The following is a 23,923-nucleotide window of genomic DNA, read 5'->3' as shown; positions in this document are numbered from 1 at the left end:
GCTTATTTTTTATTTTTTATTTTTAAATAGCTGTATCCTCAGCATGTGCTGTACTTAAATTATACTATTTATTACACCTTGCGTATTTTCTGTAAGCTGGCAATTGATTTTTAACCAGAGCCTCTGAAAGCCCTAAAAGAGAAAACTTAAAACAAAGAGAAATGTGATTTTGACAGAGAATGAGGTCAGAATATTATCTTCTTGTACTACTGTTATTGCTTTATTAACAGCCTCAATCCTCAAAATGACGGTATGTGGTGGTACCGCTGCCTCATACGCTGGGAGGAAGTGCCTGAGGTGCCGGCCATGGGTGGAGGACTTCTGTACCAGAACGCAGCGCTCAGGTAACACAGCCAGTAATTAGAGCCATTATTGTCATCAGGGGCAATTGGTGGTATTACTGAGTAAGAGGATTTCTTTCAAGTTCAATGGGCCCAGAGGTGGCAATTGCTATTCCCAGAGCTGGTCGGTTCTGGGAGTGGCTCTTTTGTGGAAATACTCTTCGGTTCTGGTGCTATTGCTCCCAAGGCATCCAGAAATGATCTTCCCTTTTGTTAGGCAACATTAAAGGCCTTCTAGGAAGGTCTCAGGGCCATCATGTGTGCTTCAGATTAGCCATGTGAGGACATTTCAGCTGCAGAGGAGCATGTAGCGGTGGTAGACCTCCAAGTACTCCGTGCTGTGCCTGTGCAGAGCTGACACGGGAGCAACCCCAAGGGTGTGCTGCAGCGTTCTGCCCATGCAGGGTTTGCAGTTCCTTCACACAGCAGGGTGACAACTGGAAACTTCACCTGCAGATCTGCCAGGCTGCTTTTGAATTATTCTGTAGATGTAGCATTTGAGTAATGTCTGAGCAAAGGTCTGCAAAGGTCTTACTGCCTGTGTGGCACTTGGGAATTAAAGTTAGGTCCTGCTTTCCCCTGTGATGATAATGCCAGGCCTTTTCCAAAAGGAGGGGGATCAGCCTGCATTATGAGGAAGCATGATACACTCATAGTGCACCGGACATTTATTGTTATAGAAAAACATATTGCAGTTCCAGAAATAGTGTTTTGCAGATCCAGTGGATGTTCACAGAGCTTTTGGAAAATTACACTGCAGTTATTAAAAGGTGAGGCAGTATTAGCAGGCTGATGACGCTGTCTGGTTCATATCAGTTGCTTGTGTGGCTATGAGACACATACTCCAAAGTTTAGATTCCAACTCAGGAAAAAAACATGTACATATGCAATGCAAGTAATGATAATACCATTCCTAAATAGCAGAACACCAAAATACATGATTAAATATGTATCTGAACTGCATCAGCAACAGCAAGATTAGCTGATGTTTTGCTGACTCAGAAACTTAATGAACTTCTGAATGGTTACATAGCTGAATAGTTTCTTTCTCAGTGGTGTTTTATTTCTTTGCTTTGCTATAAGATTTTTGCCTTTCCTGCTGTACCAAACAGTGAGAAACCATGTGCCTTTTTCTAGGTAATAAGTCCAGAGAATGTGAGAGCTCAGATCCACAGTTCTGTATCTCAAGTCTGGGACAAAGGTATAGTAGAATTTATCTGATTAGAGTTGCTATAAAAAAATAAACATAATAAATTATCAAGGGAAAATAAATGAAAAAAATGCATCTCATAGCTATATATTTTTAATTTGCAAAATTTTACGAAAGTAATTGATTAATAATATGTGATCATTCTATGCTAGCTTTGCACATAAATTGTTTTTCATGCCACAGACATCATATAAGCCATAAGTCCTATTTCTAATTGAATGCAACATTTGAAAGGAAATCTTTACACTTCTTAATCTGAAATACCAATGCAGTAAATATAAATAATGAATTCTTAAGGTATTAGGCATGAAGCACTGGGTGTGACAGGTCAAATATGTAATAGACTTAGACTATTGCAGAAATGTGCTGTCATCTGGTTTATTGTAATTGACTGCATTTCAAAGAAACGTCACTCTAAGCAACAACATGATCTGATTAAGGATCTTGGGTGACTAGTCCCTTCTTGCAGTGCCACTTACAGCTTTGCTGCTGACTTGTTATTTTGCTACTTTTTAGGGTTAGCAAATTAGTTACATTTGAGTTTATCATTAAATACAGGCTATAAAGCAATATTAAACTTAAAATGGGAGAAATGTTTTCTACTAGACTGGGGAAATGTTCTCTACTAAAAGAATCCTCACTTTACAATGAAGAAAACATTGAATTTGTGCCCCTAAATTTTCAGGGTTTATTAGATCCCATATTAGTGGAGATATGATCTGTGATAAAGGAATAAATATTTAGTTTATAGGTAAATTATGCTGTAATGTCCTGGTAGCTTACATCTGATTTTCAGAAAAACCTGCTTTCCAGCTAGGCACTAAGCAAAGGTTTGACTTTCAAAAGCATCTGGTGTCTTATGACTGCCAGTGAGGCACCTGTGGCCAGATTTTCAAGTTCATAACATTGTAGTTGTTGAAAAACTGGTCCATGTTGACAAACTATATGGTCAAAGCCAGGCACATACTACTTAATTCAGTAGACTTGCTTGGGATCTACAGTGAGATTAGATTCTAATTCTTCATGTTTATGTTGTATAATTGTACATAAATACCTCCTCCCCCTCCCCCCTACATGAACATTGACTAACAAAATGAAAAATAAAAATTAATTCCTATGAGGAAGTGGAGCTTCTGGAGCTAATTTTTTTTTTCATGAATTTGTGTTTTGAACTGGATTTTTCACCATTAAAAAGGGACAAGCCCTGAAACCTTTCTATAATTTGTGCTGTCATAGCAGGCCATCTCTGATTGTTTTGTGTGATCCTCTGATGTCTAATAATACAGTAAAATTTTCTCCACTGAGATTCTTAACTATCGCTCTTTACATGGATGAATATTTTCATGAAACTTGCAGCATCCTATCAAATCTGAGATTTCTGTCCCTGCATTGAATTGAATTGAGCTGAAATGGCTAATGGATTCACAAAATAGTGGTGAGGATAGACAGTCACAGACAGACTTAGGCATGGCATGGCATGATTGTATGTGCCTTTTTTTTTTCCTAAGGAAATCAGGCTAAAACCACCAGCAGCAAAAACCCTATTCAGTTCTCTAGTAACCAGTTATTTTCTACCAAAGTACAGCTGAGTACAATGTGTTAATCATTTCTAAAAATATAAGAAAATATTCTGAAATGGAAGAGTTTTTCTTGCTTCTCCATTTATTACTCTAAGACATGAACTCCTTGGCCTGGACTCTGTTATTTTGCTTTCCCACTCCTATGTGCAGAACTTTTGTTTACTGTCATGTAGAACATTTTCATTTGGTGACATGCAATGTAAGTTAAATGATCCATATCAATTAGTCCAGGGGATTTAATGAGAAACTAGGAGGAAAAAAAAAAAGACATTTCTTAACCTGAAAGTTGTTATTCTTTTCCCAGTCTAGCTCTATAGGAATAAGTCTTATGTGGCGCTGTCATCTACTGCTGTTTATGCCTTGGTTCTGGAGGCATTACTGCAAGCACTTCTCTACAATGGGTCTCCCTAAAACACAGCTTGGGCCATGGGAGCCTTTGCCTGTGCCTTATTGACTGAGTTTGAAGGCTTGCATGCTAAAGCCAAATTTGTTTTCCTTTTCTTGAGGTCACCTGGCGCCTTTTCTCTGTGGGAATGGAGTGACTCTTCCCTGCAGAGAGCAGCAGATTCTGCTGTGGATGAAAGAGGTTTACTAGCGACAGAGTGAAAATGGTATAAACACCAAAAAAATTGTTTGTTTAAGGAACTGACTTTGCATAATGCAATCTAGCAACTAAGGAAACTAAACAACTTTAGTTTCAGAAAGGAAATGTTTCCATGTCACAAAAGATACTTTGTGGGTCCTTCCCTAGGGCTCAAGTTCCAACCCACTTGCTATTTCAGGAGAGAAAGATTTTTCTTTACCACTGTCAGAGACCTTCCTCCAAGTTCCTTTTGGCAAACATGCTCCCCATTCAGGAAAGCTCTTGCTCTGGTATTTTTCAGTTCCAATTTTCCAGTTACCTGTTCACATTAATATTTTGTTTAGATGATTCTCTTTAAAGTTTTCTCTTCACTAGAAAACAAACAAACAAACAAATAAAACCACACCTCTTTTAAAATAATAATAATAAAATTATTACATTTCATTAATGTAAGGCCATGGTATACTTATTCTTTCACTAAGATTAGTACTAGAGAAAAAACAACGATTTCCTGATTTCCCTCAAGTTGTTGATATATGCAAAACAGAGCAACTGTGTTTTCACCTGGACTTCATGATTTATTTATTTATTTATTTATAAACAAATTTCAGTTCTTGATTCAGCTCACAGTGGATAACCTTTTTTTTTTCTTTTTTCTTTTTTCTTTTTTCTTTTTTCTTTTTTCTTTTTTCTTTTTTCTTTTTTCTTTTCTCTTTTCTCTTTTCTCTTTTCTCTTTTTTTCCAGAGTACAAACAGATATAATAAACATAGACATAGTTCTTGCTGCTTAATATATTTTCCTTACTAACTTCTATGCTGCATAGTGTTGTTTCAGTTTGACCAATTGCCTTCAGCCATTTTAGTATACATTTCTGCTGTGGACTTCGGCTGTTTGGCTGTTGTTTCCCATATAGTACTGATGCCATCAATTCTATGTTCATTAAAACACAATGAAACAGACTTTTTTTTTTTTTAAACAAGTCTTCACCTTGACTGAAGTCTAAAAGATGTCCTGCTTCAGAGTTGTCCATGCATTGAGCTGTCTTTCTGGGGTTTAAGGTTGCACAAGGCTGTATCCTGCCCTTCAGAAACCAGGTGAAGGCTTTCTGATTGCTTTGGGCCACTGTTTATCAAGAAAGGTGGTTTTGCCTGCTTGGGTGGAGTATTCATTAGTGTTTGTATAGCCTGCATTGTATTAGAAACTTTTGTTGGCGTAAGTAATGTCCCTTAGGAATGTGATTTTTGGCAATGTTTGATACTGGCAACAACCCTAACATGGATGCAGAGCTGGCAGCATCAGTGCTTTTGCTGGTATAGATTATACTCAGGGTTCTGGAATCAGTAAAACCAGCCCAAACTGCTTCTGCCAGCATAGCTATGCTATCAAACATTTTCTAGCATAGACCTGGCAGAAAACCAGCTCTCACCCCCACACATCTCTTGGTTATTAAATATTATTTCACTGGGAGTTAGTTACACTCAAGCTGTTACCCCATGTGTAAACATCTTTGGCCAGTATAGTCTCTGTCATGGAAGCTTTTCTGCCACTGACGGGAGGAAAAAAAATGTCTGTATTTGACCATGTGTGAGTGGCTTATTTATATACAGAATGGCCTGATATTGTCTTTTTTTTTTTTTTAACCCCTCACACACATACGCATAAATGATGTTGCAGTGGCCACAGCTAGTTTTCATTAAAATCATCCTACAGGTAACTGTCATGCAGTTTTGTATTTATAATGCCTTTTTTCTATTGGCACAATGGACGGGGGCTTCATATTTTCTTCATATTTGCTGAAACAAATGGGATGAGAACAATATGTAATGCACATTGAAACCCTAGCGTTTGTCATTCTTTTAATAAGAACTGCAGCAAAATTAAGATCAATCCAAAAAAAGATAGTCTGCTTTCTGCCCAGCTATCCAGTATTTTGAAAACAAAATTTGTTTACAGACAGAACTGAAGTGAACCCTTTAACCCTGTAATCATTGCTGGTTTTAGCCATCAAAATATGTAATTATTTAAGCAAACAAACAAAAAGGAAAAATCACTGAGATGGAAAGCACATACTGTAATCAAATAAGAAGTGAAGACATGGCTGCCACATCCCATATATGTTATGTTATATCAAGCCGGAACACAACTCTTTACACTCCCAAGCTTTCCAGGATCCTGCCACCACTACCAGTAAGGTTGCAAAAGCCAAAGGATGTGGTTTGGTGGCAATCCCCAGCTTCTAAAGTGAGGTAAGTATCCCATGATGTTGCTTGTGCCCAAAGTTGGCAGCCTAAGCTGCTGCTGAACAGTTCTGCCCTTGCTACACTAGTCAATGTTTTCACATCAACTGACCCATTGTGTTCAGCTTTCATCTGGGGCTTCCTATACCTCAAATATATTCCTATACCTTCCTATACCATGTGTTCTCAGCTTCCTAACTTTCCATCTCAAAATTAACATAATAAACCACACTTCTTTCCCAAAATATTCCTCCAAATTCCATTGATTTCAATGACAAAAACATATCTGAGAAGTGGATTGAGCTTAGCAAACAAACACACAAACAAACAAACAATAAAGTGAGAAATATATTGCCAAATGAGCCTGTGAACATCTGCTATTGCTTTTGTCTCCATGTACAGCTTGTGGGTTTCCCCTCTACGCAAACTGTGGTTAATTAAACACACAAAATTGCTTACTAACAGTCCACATAATACTTAGCATTCCTAAAACCTAGCAGTCTAAATGTGTTTTATGGAAGACTTTGCTATGAAAATGAGTCAAGCTGCAGAAGACTACAGTGTCTCATCAAATGATATTCAAAGAAAAGTTGCAGCAGAGTACGGGTTACTATGGTCTGGAAAAGGAAGCAGATGGGTCAGACCTTTTTCTGGAGAGGTAATAGGGTTGCAGTGTTGTTTTTTAAACACCTACTTTAGATGCCTTTAAGGTAAACTCGATTATGTAACATGACAGAAGTAGAAGACTTTAATAAAAATATGGGAACTAATCACTGGTCACCCTTGTACAGAATACCCAGATAAACTCTGGAAATACTCAAGCCCTTTTGTGAAGACTAGAGGTGAACTGGAATTCTGTAGGTGCTTTATGTGGGTCAGCAGGGTCCCACAAAACTACAGGTACAGATATCCTCTATAATAACTTCCTAGCTGAGAATCATATTAGATTGACTGAGCTTTGTTTCATTCTTATGAAAAGAGAAGCTACAAATAATCAGCCTAAACTTAACCCTTCCTGTTTAAGGTAAAATACCATTAATGTTTTTAAAATTGTTCTTTGAATCAAAAGAATGGATTGTCGAAAACATTTGGTTCTACCAAGAGAAATGAAGTCTGAGGTATTTTAGCTAAGTAGAAATTTTAAAGAACAATCTAAAATAATAGAAAAGATTTAGAAATTTAGAGGTTATGATACCAATATCTTCATTTCTAAATAATGGTATTAGTATAAAATGAGCTTCAACAGGTTTGGGTGTGCCATTGTCATCAGTATTAGAGACACATGATAGACAGTTCCTACACACACACAAATGTGTATATATATATATATAAAACAAAAATTTAATATTTGCTTTCTCAACAGCTCCAAGTAAGACACCAAGCATCCCTGGAAATGTTTCCCATATCCTTCTTGTGTCTAATGGAAATTTATCTGAACTACATATTCTATTTCCAGACCTTGAGTTTCTAAACTAGATCTCTAGATCTTTACAGAGGCAGGGGAAATAGAAATCAATTAATTTTTATGTAACACTTTTAGTACAAATTGAGTATCCCTGCTGTGTTGTTTCAGTAGTACTACTTTGGCCTCCTACCTCTGACAGGACAATTGAGCTCTCTCAACAGCGTTATCTGGTTGATTAGGGCACTTAGAGATGGGACATCTCTTTTTTTCATCTCCATCACAGTCAACACCTCAGTTTGTTGTATGAAATAGCAGAGGTTTCCACCTTAAAATCCCCAAAAATCAGGTAGGAAAGGCTGTTTTCTGGATTAAGGGGTGGGTGAGAAAGCGTTTCATTCTGTGAAGGAATTGAAATGTTGTAGGTGCTGCAATGGATTGACCCTTTAGTAGAAATGATGTTGGCACCTTTCCTGCTAATACTTTTCCCCTTTATTTTTTCCAGATGAAACTATTTGCTGAGTTTGACCCCACTTTGCTACAATGTTCCTCACTGAACAAAACCACACATGTTGGCAAATAATAACTTGTTTGTTGGAAATTGCCCTCTAGTATTGACATCATCTCCTCAATAAACAACCAGGATTCTGCTTTTCTCCACCTTTTTTATCCTATTGGCTTACACTTCAGCTTTTTTGGAGGCAGGCTTAGAAAGTCCCTTTTTATCAAAGGAGAGCTTCATCTGTGAATCTTAAATGCCACAAAAACACTGCCAGCAAATAAAAACAGGACAGGAAAATCATTTCTTCTCCAACTCCCCGTGACAACCCTGCTTCAAAGGCCATTTATCTTATCTCTCTGTGGCTATGATCTTTGTCCCTCTAATCCTACAAAACGCTGAAATCAATATTGCAGCACTTGCAATAAAATGTTTAGGAAAACTTACTATTTCCTCAAGGTCACAGAGCCCAAAAGGAAATATTTATCCCTGAATGTCTCTGCCTCACCTCAACGGTAGATATCTTCTCAGGCCATTGCCACCCCTTGTTCATTTGCTTCCTCATACCCACTTGTCTGATTACCTTACATGCACAGAGATGCCCAAACCGGTCCTACAGGTTCATGCGATTTTGGTCACTGTGTTCATTACCTGTAAATCTAATTATTTCTAGCCTCAAACTTTATCAGAAAACCATCCTTTGTCCCCCTCCCAGGGTATTCCGCAGACCTGCAACATGACATGAAAGTACAAAACCTTAACCATTTTCTAGTGTCTTATAAGGAACATACATATCCTTTTTCTTTTCCATGTGTGCCTATCTCTCCTCCCCAAGGCGAAACTCCCACACCGCCTCTCCAGGTTTCAGGTGTAATCATAAACTAGCTGAAGGCAATTATGGGTAATGTAGTTCCTTCACTCACTGCTGTCTGTTTGCACAAGTGGTGTCGGGTACCTGCTAGACTGCAAGTTCCAGCAGGCATTGCTCAGCACCCCTAAGAGACAGGCACACGCCAGGTGTGCTCTCAGCAGCTAACCAAGCCCTCAGCACGCTGGAATTTTTCAAAGCTGGAGCAAAAAATAGGTGCTCTTTCAACAGTGCTGATGTCCTGAGCCACGGCTTAATTTGGATCTAGGAGAAGGCTTGTAGTTTCCAGAATGGTGAGTTGTTTGCTTTTCATTTTTTCTTTCAATATTTTTTTATTGCTTCTGTTTAAAATACTTTGGAGGGTCTGAAAGACTGCAGTAATTATTAACCTGCTACTAATGCTGCAGTCTGCTGCCTTGTTTCTGGACATAGCTAGTGCCAGGTACCTCTGGAGAAGGTACAGAACCTGTGTACGTTTTGGGTTGTGTGATATTGTACCCTAGGGTGGTCTGGGATGTTTGGAGGAGGGCACCATACTTGCTAAGTGTTGGTCATTGCCTTTCCTGGGAGCATAAATAATGGTGAACCTCTTACAATTTTAAATCAGCTGATTTTAAGCTGGCCTTCTGTGTCTTTCTTCTTTTGTGAAATAAGACACGGCTGGTGGGTGGGTGTGCATGTGCAGTGCTTTTATTTACCAATTTATTTACCAATTTATTACCAATTTATTTATTTATTATTTTGTTGTTGCTATTCAGTTCTGTTTTTCTTTAAGCACTGTATGAACTGAAGTATTACTGTTGATGTGTGCAGCAGTTGGACTGGCCCCTAGCTTTGTGAGTTAGAGATCTGGAACATGCAAAAGGGTGCTGAACACCACATCGCCATCCTCTCTGTTAACAAGGCAGCTATTAGAAATCGGAAAAATAGAGTTTAAATAGCACATATACTTCTGACCTTTAACATATTTGTACTGTATTAAAAGAATCCTTGAAATGTAATATCTCTAGGCTAAACGCAGTCAAATGTTGACAGACCTTGAACAAACTCACTTTATGGCTAAAAAATGACAAGTAGAGCTGGCCAGTCTGTTTAAAAAAAATAAAAAATAAAATTCCCACCCCCGCAAACAAAAAAACCCAACCACACATTTAAATGAAAGACAAGGGAGAAACAGTTCTTGTTCTCTTCCCACCTGCCGTTGCGACTCCTCTAATAACACCTCTGCTTTGATATAGATTTCTTTTTTAAGGGAGACTGCTCAAAATCTTAAGAACTTGAGAATAATTTCTGGCTGCCTTCACTATGAAATGGCAATAGGTATCCTACTAAGTAAAGGAGGGAGGGGATCATTATTACTGGGTAGATCTTAGGGAGGCACAAATTACCACATTGGCAACACTCTCCCTAGCCCAAAACCATGTATTTGACGGAGGTTAACGTGAAACACTCCAATGCAGAACTTACACATTAAAATTAGTTGCACAGTGTCTGTGTTGGTGGGTGATATACAAGGGGCTTTACAGCACAAGTGCAAGCTGGGTATTGTCTTCCTGGAAGCCATAAAATAGTGTTTACCTTGGGTACATTAAAAACAAGGAATATCTATAGTCATATCCACTAAACTATCTAGTGCAACGATATCCTCTGGGAATGTGTTCAACAAGCTAATTATATGTTGCAGTAGAAGGCTTATTGAGTATTAACATGTTTGGTTTAGAATGTACCTCTTCCTGCCCCTCTCTCTCTCTCTCTCTCTCTCTCTCTCTCTCTCCCCCCCGCCTCTGTATGTCCTCCCAACCTCCTTACAAGAATGGTTAATTGGGTTCAATTGCACTCTTTGCTGTTATTCAGCTTCCTTTTAATTCTTGATCATAGTGACTTTCAACTTGTGGCGAAAGAATATCTGTTAGGTGGACTGTCTCTGAAGGGTTTCTATGAAGGTATCCTATGGAAGGAAAAATTTTGAAATTCACTATGTCTCAAGTCAGATGCCTTTGCTTTCTCTTTTCCACAGCAGATAAACTCAAACTTCTTGAGAAACCGCTCATGTTCATGCTATTGTAAACTTTGTTGTGAGTCCCTGCAGGGGAAGTTCACTCTTGAAAAACAAATGCAAAATAAGTGGATGAAACACCAAAACACATACAGTGGAGGAATATAAGTTGTGCTAATGTAAAAGCCAAAAGTCTGAATTCAAAGAACTGATTAGTCAACCCAATCTGATGGTCACTGAAGGATCTCCTGTATGAATAACTGAGCTCTCTGGCAATGGCAGCTGAGGCATGTCAGACTTCTGCACCACAAATTCTATGTGGTGTACTTGGATGAAAAAGAAAATAAATAAAAATCATAGAGTAAGCATAACTCTGCCTGGAACTGTAGGAAAAGAGATAGAAGAGACTATAAGATACTTCATAGGATCCTAAGTTACCTCCCAGATCCCATGATGGGAAATGGAATGTGGTTGGAGAAGCAAAAAGGAGCTATGTCAACAATGTCCCTTTCCTGATATTTCCATACTCTGCTGCTACCACTATAAGCTTACTCTAATTTGACCTTACATCTTTATAATTTCTACTTCTTGCGTGCAAGCCTTCTCCACTCATACCTTACCCTCTTTCTTGAATTCTTTTCAGTCCTTCTTCTACTCTGTATTATCAGTAGACAGTTTTCTCAGAAACTGAACTCCAGAGTGAAGTTGAGGCCATGTACTAATATAAAACATATATACATTGGTTTTGTAATATTTTCCCATATTTTCATCTGCTTCTAAGTACAGCCCAGTATCTTATCTGCTTTCTTGGTATCTCTGGACTTCAAGAAAACGTCCTTATTAAACAGTCCAGGATCATGCATAAACTTTTCCTAAGAAACTACAGTTAGTTTAAAACTCAGTCTACATGAATAATTTTAAATGGCTCCTCCAAAAATGCCTCTTCATGTTCTTATCTGCAGCAAGATTAATCTCATGCTATCCAGTTTATTTAGATTTCTGGTAGTTATTTATATTCTGTCCTAGCATTAGTAACTGATGTAAATTTATTTATTTATTTATTTATTGTGAGCAAATGCTTTCACTTCACTTTTCACTGACCTTAACTTCCTACCCTCAAGAACTTTATTTAAAGTGCCTGCTATGTGAGCATAGGTACTGATGTACCTGCCAAGGAGTGGTAGCAAAGTTGAATGAGGATTTTGAACTACTAAAAACGTCAGCAAATTGAAGCAAAGTCTTATAAGTTGCAGCAAGTGATGTTTTGGATTCGTGGTGATGGGGAAGAAAGGCTTTTAGGTTTGGATGTGTCTAGGTATTCCTTTTAAGGAATTTTGTAGGAGGTGTGTGCTATAATGGTAGGAGTCCCTTTCCTGCATGGATGAACTTCACTGTTTGAGCCAGTCTGCTCAGGAGGAAGCCAGCTGATAACGTGGTTGAAAGTTGCATTATGTACCTTTGGGTGCTGCCTCCCTCTTGCTTTATGGGTGACTCTGAAGGATGGAATGCTCTGGAAACCCAGTGAATATTCTGGCAGCCTAGAAGAGGCTCTTCTAAACCTTGTGATATGTACTTACAAAAGACTCTGGATGACAGTTATTGGAATCCAAAATGTAAACAGTTGAATCAGCCATTTTCTTTAGCTTGCTCAATGGGAAAAAGACCTTCAAGTTATCAGAGGAGCTCTGTGAATCCAAGTACTTAATAATCTTTGTATTCCTCTTTACAACATACCTGTGAGATGGGGAACTTCCATTTTACTTTCAGTAAAGACTTGCTTTACATTTAAGTTGCTCTAATGGCTACCTGCTGTTGAATGGCATAGTCCCACTTCTTGTACCTTGACATTACTTCCCACAGACCAGCACAGGTGAACACTGACTCATTGGTGCCTGGGCCAGCTCACTCTAAGACCAGATAAGTAGCAGTGTTGATGCAAAGGAGGAGTAGGACTGCTGTTTTCTGGAGCAGCCAGACAGATGGCATCCCCAAGAGCAGGCTTAGCCTTAATCACAATGCTGGATGAACTTGTCTCTTGCCTGATGTCTTTAAAAACTTGGGGAATTTGACACTAGCTCTATCCCAATCTTGCTCTGAATGAATTCTCTAATGTCTCTCTTTCTCTGGAAGCATATAATACTTACCTGTTTTAAATGGGAGCTCACAAGTATATAAGTTAATTCTAAAATATTGGCTCTTACTTTAATTTGCATTGATCTCTACTTAAAAAGTAATGGTATTAATTCAGTTTACACTTTAATTTACTAGTCTAAACTGCTAACAACATTGATTGTTGTGCCAGTCCTCTTGCCATCACACCAAAGCAAACAACTCCTTGCCTATTGGCTGTATCACATACATGTAACGACTTGATGAATTGTTGGAGTTCCCACCTGAGCCTAGATCTGTCAAGAACAAAAATTTCACCAGTAGACTCAAAGCTTCTGACCTATTGCTGGAAGATCCTACAGCCTTATTTCAATCCTATAATCTAATTGGGATCAAACCTTGGGTATGTATTTACAAGGAGAAGAAACTGTATTTCTACATATGCTAAGCTGCGTAATTAAAAGGAAATGACTTTGCCTGAAATAAGTAGGGAGAGGGGTGGGGCAGCTGGCAAGACTTTTAGGTGGTTTGTTTTTATTCATAGGTGATCTCATGCAATAGCAACTCTGAGTCCTGGGATAAAGCCTGCAATTCAATGATCATCTTTTTGAATTCCCTCGCTTTGATCCACTAGCCCTAATTTAGCATATCCTCTGTAAAGGTGGGGGATGCAATACAGCAAGGAAACAAGAATTCTCCATTTATTTGTAGTACTGTCCTAATTTCTGCAGCATAAATTGTCACCTGTTGCTCCATGTGAAATTATAGTGCCATGAAACTGAGTAATAGCTGTTTGTTCTTCTGCTCAGTGTGTGCATGCATGCTTCTCTCTCTTTGTTGTTGTTGGCTTCCCATTTGAAATTTGGTCTGTTTAACTTGCTTCCTGTAAACTGTATACAACTATCGAGTGAAATGAGCGATGTGACAAATACATTTGTAAAAATGCATTAGATTTCCAAGGCAACATCTAACAATTACCAGCAGAAGCAGCTGAGAACTGAGGGTGGGGGTGTGGAACAGATAAGCACAACCCAAGACAAGTCCCTTGGCTTTCCATGCCTATGACAAACTACAAGCTGGCAAGGGGAGAAGCTGCCCAGTTCTTCAGCTAGATGGTACATAGGCCATGGATTACACTAATTGAACAAGCTCAAAAAGCCCCAGTGTTAAACTCTATATAGCTATATGGACTGTGGGAGAAGCCAGCTTGGCTTTCCTGGTAGGATAACAGCTTTTTTTTTTTTTTTTTTGTGTGTGTGTGCGCTCAGAAGCATCTGAGGGGGGTGCATGGATCTAATTGTAAATTGTAATCAACCTAACATAAGATCATAATTTATCTATCTGATCCATGGAGAGCAAAAGGTGCATATAGTGGCTCCTGGGTTACCTGTGCTCTGGCAGGCAGCAAGGCACTTACTGCTCGCCAGCTGGATTCCTCCCACAGTGACTTGCTTGGCTTGCACCATCAGGTGTCTGCTAATGTGGCTGCTGAGCAGAGAAGTGCTGCTAATCTGGAAAATATGTAAGAGTCCTTTGCACCTTGGAATTCCCCGGTATGTTCTTAACAGTCGTGATTGTACACTAGTCACAAAACATAGTCAGGAGGTCCTGTGTACACTACTGGTGTGCTCCCCCGAAAACTTTTTTTTTTTCCCTGAGAGTTTTCTTGCCCCTCGTGTTATGTATTGTACAAGAAACAGAAGGACAATTTGCTTGAAGGCTGTGCTTTTTTTTTTTTAATTAAATTTAATGTTTTATAAAGTAATAAAATGTCAGACTTTTAAGTTTGGCTGCTAGTCAGTTGTTCTATACAATAAATGAAAACGTGGAAGAGAGGAAAAAAAAACAACAACTGTGTTTATTTATCTACATAAATCAGTAATTTTCTGCCACCTGTTATATGTAACTACCATTTACTTGTATGCAATTTTGATAGGTGATTTCTCCTCATAGCTGAAAAGTGAGGCCAAACCTAGCCATGCCAAAGGCTCTCAGGAGGTGTTACGAATACTTGCCTTGTTCTTAAGTTAATTGCCTTCTCAGAGTGTGAATGCTTTGGGATAGAGAAGGGCTCTTGCGGTATTTATGCAGTGACTGTTAAAGTCCTGATCATAGTGGCAGTTTTCTTCCCAAGGCACCCAAACACCCTGTGCTCTGTCACTGGTTTCCTGTGTGGTCTGGGACAAGTCGTTTGGAGCCAGATTTTTTTAAGGGGCTTAGTGCTTGTTTATGCAGTTCTTACGGTAGGAATGGAAGACACGGGAATGTGGCTATCAATCTCTTTGTGTTTTAGTTTTCCATCTGTAAACTGGTCTATCTCCATTCCCCCTCACCCCCATCCCTGTCCTTCCTTGTCTTGTGTATTAAACAATCAGCTCCTTGTGACCAGGATGTGCTTGCTATATATTTGTACAAAGCTTTGCAGAGGGATGCTGTTGCAACTAGGCCTGCCAAAATATAAATGAAAAAGTAAACCAAAACCCTAGTTTGGATCCCACCATAATATAAACATCAGCTCAGGCTCTCAAGATTGGACGTCTCTAATAATTTCAATTCAATAAAAATGTATTTAGCTTGGCACAGTAATAGCTAGGTGAAAGTCTGTGGCCTTGATTCTGCATAGGGAGAGTAAAGATAATTGCTTTGTTTCTTTTGGCTTTGAAATCCTTGAATAAATCAAATCTAGCCATTCTGAAATAAAACTGGCAGCTATAGGAGCTGCCAGCTTTTGAACTTCTGTACCTGTTGCCCTCAAATCTATGTCTCAAGCCCCATTCCTCTTGGGACAGGTAAGTTTGGGCAGCTGAACTGCCTATACATTTCTTGGGTGGCAAATTGACCCTCTCCTAATATGGAGAAAGTGGAGCGAAAACTTTTTTTTTTTTTTTTAACATTAATCTCTAAAGAATATTAAGACAAAAGTATCTGTGTGGATGTTAGTGATTCAGCATACTGAATGATGATGACAGCCATTGAGTTAGCTTTGTAAAAACTTGCTAAAATCAGTAGTGTGAGGTGAATTTAATGATCTCACATAAATAACGTAATCTGACAACTTTCAGAACAGAACAAACTGTTCTATTACGTTTGTCAAGGCAGTTTGGGCGTATAGTCATGGTGTGAAGCTGAGCACAATCTGCTCTAGTTCTGCAAATCATAACTTGCACCAAACTCGACAAATGTCTTCTCATGTTGCTATTGATGAACTACTGACTGATACTTTTTTTTTTTTTTGGTGGGTGTGGATGGCTATGCAATAGCTAGTAGAAAAACACTACAATATATAAAGTTTTTTATGCCACAGTTAATTCAGATTTTGAGCAAAATTGTGCACATTTCTGCTTATTGCAGACTGAGTTACTATACAAATAAAACCCTAGGCTGAGATGTTAGTAGCTGACCTAAACCAAGTTAATGCTTAGGCAACATTTGGACAATGCAACTCTGCAAATACTTGCCAAATTAAAGTTTAGATGAAGCTTTGGAAGCAGAATGTATCTCCTTGGAGCTTTGATTTTCATACCTTCTACTCTTCTTGCTCTCTGTAATAGACTGCTCTCGGTTGGAGAATCCTGTGTTCTGCAAATTTCTGCTTCTCATCATCAATGACTTGAAACACAGAACGATTACCATAAGAAGGGGGCTGAAAATCTCATGTGATAAATTGCACAATCAGGATTACATGCATCTGTAGCAAAGAGATGTGACAGGAGTCTCCTGTAACAACAGCCAAGGAAAAAAACTTCTTAAGCAAAGTAACTTGCCATCACAAGGTTGTAATGCAAGGTGTGTTTGGTTTGAAGTTGATAAGTTAAATGTTCAAATTATATCTGCATGTTTTGACACTTGTATACTTTAATCAAGGAACCCCTGACAGTGATGACAAGGATACATGTATAATGATAGGAGTGAGTTGTTTGATCTGAAGTATTTCAGCTGCATTGTACATGTGCTCTGTATGTTTGCTTCTATAGAAAAGGTATAAAGTATGAGACTTCATTTAAAAAAGTGTAATTTCACATATATGAATCTGCGGTATTTCACATAACACATTTTGAACCCTTATTATCGGGAGCAGTAGGAGCAGGTTAAAGGTGCAAAAATCCAGAGTTCCTGCAACGAGATGAGATGGGTAGGGAAATGTTTGATCATCAAAGGCAGCAACTTCACAGAAAAGCTGTGAATTCTTCCTCCTACAAGTGGAGCAAGGACAGTAAGCTTATAAAGATGATACAAACAAAAAAAGCATTTCTTTAGGGGTGGCATTTGGAAGAGGTTGCTGCACAGGCTGAATCCTCAGAGTTAACACATGGCAGATACCTCCAGCTTCCCAAATAAGAAAGTCAAACACTAGAAAGCTATTAAACTGAAATCTGGGCCACAGGTATATTCCACTTGTAACCTTTTACCTGGTTTCTTTCAATGTGAAGCAAATGTTACTCTACTATTACTGACCAGACTGAAAATGGCTGTTTAGAGGAACTCCAGCTCCATGAAGGCAGTGACCCCACACGAAATGGCCTGTGCTGGTGTCTGTAGGGCCTCTGAAGCCTGGGCTAAGTGTTCCTTCCAATCTGCTATAACCAATGTATGAGACGCTATTGGCAATTTCTCCCAGCAGGTAGAAATTGGCCTCCCGTTCTGGAAGAAGAGTATCTGACAAGCCTCAACACTTGGCAGTGTATAAGAATTATCTGTTAAAGTAATATTTGTGAAACTAATGCAGCTTTGCATGATGCTTAAATATCCTAGTAGTCCCAGACCAATTTTCTACAACTTTTCTTTGGTAATAGCCTATAGAGCTGGAATCAGTGGAGATTGGAGGTAGGGTGCCTGTAGCAGCCTGAGTGGTAGGGCTGTTAGAAAGAGAAAGCTGGAGCTGTGTTGTTGCTTTTGGGGGTGAATAGAGGCAATAGAGGTTAAAGGCAGTATAGGAATGCCTGGGCAAAAATGGGGGACTCTTCCTATTTGAATAGTTTCAGAGGTCAGCCAGCTCTCTGTGAGAACCTCAGGAATGGTTTCTGCCATTCCTGAGAACTTCAATGTTCTTCAAGTGTTTTCAGTGGGTAACCCTACCTGCAGCATTAAAATATATATATATATATATTTTCTGGTTGGGAAACCTAGCTTTCCACTGAGGTATTGTATCCATGCTAAGGGTATGTATGACAAAAGGGAGAACTGCTGGGAAAGACACTGCCGTGTAATGGAGAGAATGAAGAACGTAGGGACTGGAGGAAGAGGAGAACTGGAACAACTAGCTCACACAACGCTTGTTCTCACTTTTTCTCTTTGAAGTATGACTTTATCACCACTGCATAAACATAGATGAGATTGGACATGCTATTCTAACAAGCAGTAAGAAAAGTATAGATTGCCTCTTCTCAACATAGAGGAGCAACTTGTAAAACAAGATTTAAGAACTAAATTTTGACATGTAAGAGCATGGAATTTATTGGGAGCTTGTTGTCTCAAATCTTCTTGAATTCAACTGTTTCCTTAGAGTAACATCCATGGAGATACTGTAGACCAATTTTTACATATAATAGAATTGTTCCTATTCCAGATTATAAAACTACCAGCAATGTTAGAAGCAGCCCTTCCTCTGTTTTCTTATGTAGCACTTCTTAATTCTTCATCTGAAATATGTAGTCTGCTGTGATCAGAGATGGATTATTAAATGGGATCTGATATTATGTGGCAATTTATCTTCCTCAGACTTTTTTTTTCCTGGATCATTACCACTTCAGAGTCTGTTTCTATTATTTCATATTAATCATATTATTTCAGTAAAAGTATGACATTTTTAACAGTACTGTTGATAAGAAGTAGTTAAGGGTACAATTTAGATTCAAATGTCCTTCATTAGTAGAGAAATTACCCATTTAAACATAAATCGCTTTACATTTAAGAAGTAAGATTACTTAAGAAGTAAGGTTTTCTTTTCTTTTTTTTTTCGTCTTGTGAAAAGCATGTATAATTGCTATGTAAAGGGAGAGTCTGCAGTATAACAAGAGGTACTGGGTTTGGCTTTTAGAGAACAGAGTATGTTTTTATGAATTCCCCTCCCTTCTTCCCTTCAAAATTGACATTTCAGCAAACAACGTCAAAAGTAACTTCAGAATATTGGCAGGTGTAACATAATGGACAGCTCAGCCAGTTACTAGCAACACAGGCACAGATGTTTTAAATGAAATGACATCTTACTGCCAGAGAAAGTTTTAGCCAAGCTTTGGGGACTATAATTGCCATAAAAAGCAACAAAGAAAATGTGAGCTTTCTGCAGTATACCTTGGAAAGTGTCACAGTGATTAAGACTCCATCTTAAATGCTCTCTTCAGAATGTTTCTAAAGTGCCAAGGACTATCAAACAAGTTCTTCAGTCAAAGCAGATCAATACGTGAAAAACAGGCTTTTTTTTTTTTTTTTTCTTTAATATATATATAATCACAATCTGTCAAGCATATTATTTGTTCTGTCACATATTCCTGTCTCTGTTATCTGGTCAGAAGTAAAGCAAAATGTAATTTGTGGTTGTGCTGAAGAACGATTATGCTTATGGTTATTAACTTTTTAAGCTAACCTCTAATGACAGCGAGAAGAGTCCTTGCCAAATGGATTTACGTTTTACTATGTTTAATACAGTTATTTTCTTGACATGGGTAGCTGTTTTAGTCATTTGTTTCCACATTGAGCTTCTTCCATCATTTCTGTTCTCTCTGTATCAATCTCCCCTCATATTTCTTGGGAGAGCCAGAAGTGTATTACTTGATTTCCTCCCCTGCCCCATCTGCAGGCACTCACCTCAATTTCCAGAAACTAGAACACCAGAGAAAAGGTACTTCATACATGCCTAGATACCAAGCTGAATTTATTTTGAGGTTCACATCGCTTGTTTTGCCTGTACAACCTCTTGCTGTCCAAGATAAAGCGTCGACATGTACCCAGACAGGTACAGCAGGCAATCCAGTTTCACAGCTGAAAGTTCAAGATTGGGTCCTGGCACAGTGTCAGCAACATTGCTTTGTTGTATCCATTTTAATTTGGAGTAGGAAAAACACATGCAACCTTTGCAACCTATCCAGCTGATACAGGTGCTTAACATCACTTGTTAACGTTAATTGTAATTATAATGTTAAGAACTTAAAAGCATTGTGAGTGAGTAAAATGGTGACCCTTCTCTGCAGGTGGATTCCTTGGTACTTTGACTTAATGCCATGAAGAAAGCATAATGTTTGTATGGTTTCCGTTATCACATTGATGGTCCAAATGAGACATATTTAAATGTTGAAAGTCAAGAGGAATTTTTCCCCTGCCTGTGCTCAGCCCTTAAATTAAAGAGTAATTACTTCTGTGAAACATGTAACTCAGTGAATGCCAGTTCATAATGGAAAACTTGTTCACAACTTTACCTAGGTTTGATTTTCTGGGAATTGTTGTCCTTAACTTGCTTTATGGGTGGCTAGTGGATGTGCTGTTTTCTCTACAAAACTGTAAGTGTCAAACAGCAAGACGCTACCAAAATTCGGTCTTTGGAGGAGAGAGAGCTTTTTTCTCTTTTTTTTTTTTTTTTTTTTTGTCATGACCTTGTGACTCTGAGACTTTTTTTTTTTTTTAAAGAAATCTCCTTTATTACTCTTGAAGTCAGCCATGATATTGTAAATCATTCACTACTGTTAAAGTTATTGCTGCCCCTCTTCCCTCCCTTCCCCAACTGCTTCCTGCCCTCAAAGACCACAGTTTATATCAGTTTGTATCAGTCCCTTTGCAAATAGTCTTTTGTCACTACTAGGCACAGGCAGGAGCCTTTTCCTGCTAAAAGCATAATAAACACTATGCAGGAAAGTTAGGAGTGCTGCTTAAGCAGAGCCAATATGCAGGTGCCTGAGGTTTCATCTTCACTGACAGGTGAGTTGATCAGTTAACTACCCAGTGTAATTTCTGCATGCAGCTTGGATAGGAGGAAAGGTCTTATTTATTAGAAAGAGAAGAAAGTAGGGGAAAAATACTCAATATAATGAGTATTTTGGAGGTATCTTGTACTTACAAACCTTGTCAAAAATTGTCAAGTATCTAGGACTGTTTTCACAGTACCTCCAATACTTCCTTGCTTCCCATGTATGTATGACTCAATGCGTCCACAGTATGTATGTTTGTATATGGTCAGTGAGAATCCATTGTGGTTTTTAAAATTATTATTGGTCTTAAAGGCTCTCAAGAAGTAGTAAGAAAATGAGTTTATAGAACAATTAAGGTAATAAACTTGCAAAGTTGGTTGCTCTGTTCAGCAAAAAGAAGAAACATTACAACTTAATGATACAAAGTTGGAACTTTAAGGGCATCCTTACTTTCCATTTTCAGTTCTTAAAAAAGTTACTTAGTGACACAGATGGAAGGCAACATTTTTTTTTTCCTAATGTTGAAGAGAAACCTTACTATATTTCAAAGCAGCAGCTAGAACCTAAAACACAACATCAAGGTTTATGTGTGTTTTTGAGGCTTCTGGAAAGCAGTGTTCCCAAATGTGAGGTTTATAATAAAAAATAAATACCATAGCCCTTATGCTTACTACAAACAATTTTAGAAGCGTAGATGTGTGGGAGGAAAGAAAGGGTACTTCTCTTGTAGAGGGAGTGTAGTCATTTCTGTTTGCATAGTATTCTCCAAACTGGCTGTAAAGCAATGAGTCTTAGGTAGCACAGAGCTAAGCAGAGGTTAAAAAAAGCCATTGGTGAAGTTGTGGAAATCTAATGAGAGAATGACCCACTTCAGGTCCCATTCTTATGTTGTGCTAAGACTACTAGCCCTACCCTTTAAAAGGTAGCTCAAACAAAGTATTACAAGCATTGATCACACTAGTTACAAGCATCTCTGTAGAGAGATGTTTTGGTCTGCGGAAACCTTAAACCCTGAGTTCAGAAAGGAACGTGAGCAGATCTGCGGTACTGACAAAGTGGTAAGTTGCCAGAACTTTGAAAAAGTAGGTATCACATAGTCAACTATTTAACACTGGAATAAATTAGTACGTATATCAATTAAAAACACCTCACTATCATTATAGACAAAGCGGCAAGTAAGGGGGTTGCACTAAAGCACTGACGTTGCTGTTAAGTATCAGTAAGGTAGGTAACACAGGACTTGGAGCTCTTTAGCTGGAACATTAAAACCACTTCTGTCTCAGTTCAAAAGAGATATGGATGCAATCCTTAACTGTCTCACATGCATCAGGTTAAGAGAGTAAGTCAAAGACTTTATCACTTCAACTGAAAGCTTTGCTTGCTGTCCTGTACTACCATTGACTGTACTACAGTATCACAGTCGAGCCCTGTAATCAGAGATTGGTAAACTCATATCTAACAACCTGTCCCCAATCTCTGAGCTGTGTAAAGCTCTTCCAGATCATGAATAATAAGGGTCCATTAAAATATGTCCCATTACTGTAACTGATGTTTAGTTAGGAACATGTTAATTTGTTGAGATCAGGCAGTGTTTTAGACTTGATGTGTAGACCCTTTTGAAACCACGTCTCTCTTTTTTTTTTTTTTTTTTTGGTAATTGCTTTCTCTTTATAAATCCTTTTCTTCCCTGCATCTAATGGAATTTAAATAATTCAGTATACTCAGTATTTGGTCAGGTCAGGAACAATGTATTTAACCTTCTGATGAATAAGCCTTGCTTCCTTTTCAGAAGTAAACTCGTATGTTTAGTAACTCAGCCTATATACCTAGCAAGTCATCTTTCCACACGACAGCTGAGTGAGCCTGAGGAATGAAGCACATCTCTATCACCTGCTTGTGTTGCTTCTCTTGTCTCTGCAAATGCCAAAGCTTCCTCCTCTGGATACAAAGGCCATGAATCAATCATTGTGAATAACGACATAGCTGAGTATCAGTGTGTGTGTGCAAGTCCATGGGGTGACACTGCCACAGCAGAGCTCTGCTATTAATACAGCCTGCTCTTGAAGAGGGGCAAACAGGGCTAAGGTTGAATGAAAGGCATATTGCTAGTGTCTTGCTCTGGGATGTTGATCTTTTAAAAACACAAAGGAATGTCTTTGGTTTTGAGAGCAGAGGCAGTGGGGAAGTGTTTGCTTTTAGGCTTTTTTGTTTTCTTCCTTACCACTATTTAAAGCACAGAAGGACATGTTTTCATTGGTATAGACTCGGGGAGGGGAGGGAGTGCACTCAAATTTTAAAAGACCTGGAAGACATTTCTAGAGGCATTGCATGCTGCAGTAATGCAGTTTGCAGCAAATCTGTCTCCTGGCTTTTCTGAAAATTTAACTGTTCTACCTGCAACTTTCTTCTCCCTCTAATATGTTTTTCTTCCTCCGTGACCAAGTTGCAGCTTTTTGCCAGAAGCACTGTGGGTCCTGCTTTCCCTGCTCCTATGGGTCACACAATGCACTCTGAGCTTTAAAAGCAGATTGCACCTAGCAAGCTATTTCTTGGCCTCATACAGAAAAATGCCACGTCTCTCAGCAGTCACTCAGGTTCACTCACTGGTCACCTTCACAGCTGATCTCTTTCCAGCCTCTTCACTTCTTCGTTTCCTGCTCGCTTCACGCTGTGAGCTGACATACTATCAGTCAAATAATTCTCTGTATGATTAAGTACTTGTCAGGTTACATCTTTCTTATTTGGTAGCTACAACAAGTGAAAAGCTTAGCTTCTCTTTCTTCCTGTACATAATTCCGTCTTTTTCACAGCAAAAGGGTTTCATACCTTTCCTCTTCACTTCTGCTTAGCATGGCTTTCTATACCACATGCATTAATCTCTCCTCTCTTGTGGGTGATCATTCTTCCGTATTTTCCCAGGTAAGTTTCTAATTAATAGGGCTGCCCCATCAAAAGTTTTAGATAGGGTGCTGTATTTGTCATAGAATTTAACCATGGAAAAAAGGAGGAATATTAGATTTTTCTTATTTTACAAGTCTTGTACAAAAGCACTGGGGATTTAAGCATTTACAGCACTAAGGCTGGAACACAGAATAGACAGGATCCAGCCTGCAGTCAGATCATTTAACTGTGTTCAGGAGGCACATTTCCCAGTACCCCACAGCATGTGTACAGCTTGTCCTCAGCATTTCCCACATCC

General features: G+C 38.6%; 1 protein-coding gene across 1 annotated transcript in view; it reads left to right on the top strand.

Annotated features, from left to right (window-relative positions):
• The first annotated feature begins 8,862 nt into the window (after positions 1–8,862).
• MACC1 (MET transcriptional regulator MACC1) overlaps positions 8,863–23,923 on the top strand; it is a 34,366-nt gene continuing 19,305 nt past the window's right edge. The window contains exon 1 of the mRNA XM_040549358.1: positions 8,863–9,014. Within this exon, the coding sequence (XP_040405292.1) occupies positions 9,012–9,014 (3 nt within the window). The 5' untranslated portion in view covers positions 8,863–9,011. The remainder of the gene's footprint in view (positions 9,015–23,923) is intronic.

The sequence above is a fragment of the Cygnus olor genome, chromosome 2 (assembly GCF_009769625.2).
Source record: "Cygnus olor isolate bCygOlo1 chromosome 2, bCygOlo1.pri.v2, whole genome shotgun sequence".
Taxonomy (NCBI): Eukaryota; Metazoa; Chordata; class Aves; order Anseriformes; family Anatidae; genus Cygnus; species Cygnus olor.
The sequence above is the reverse complement of the archived record's forward strand: the minus strand, read 5'-3'. Positions and strand labels throughout refer to the sequence as shown.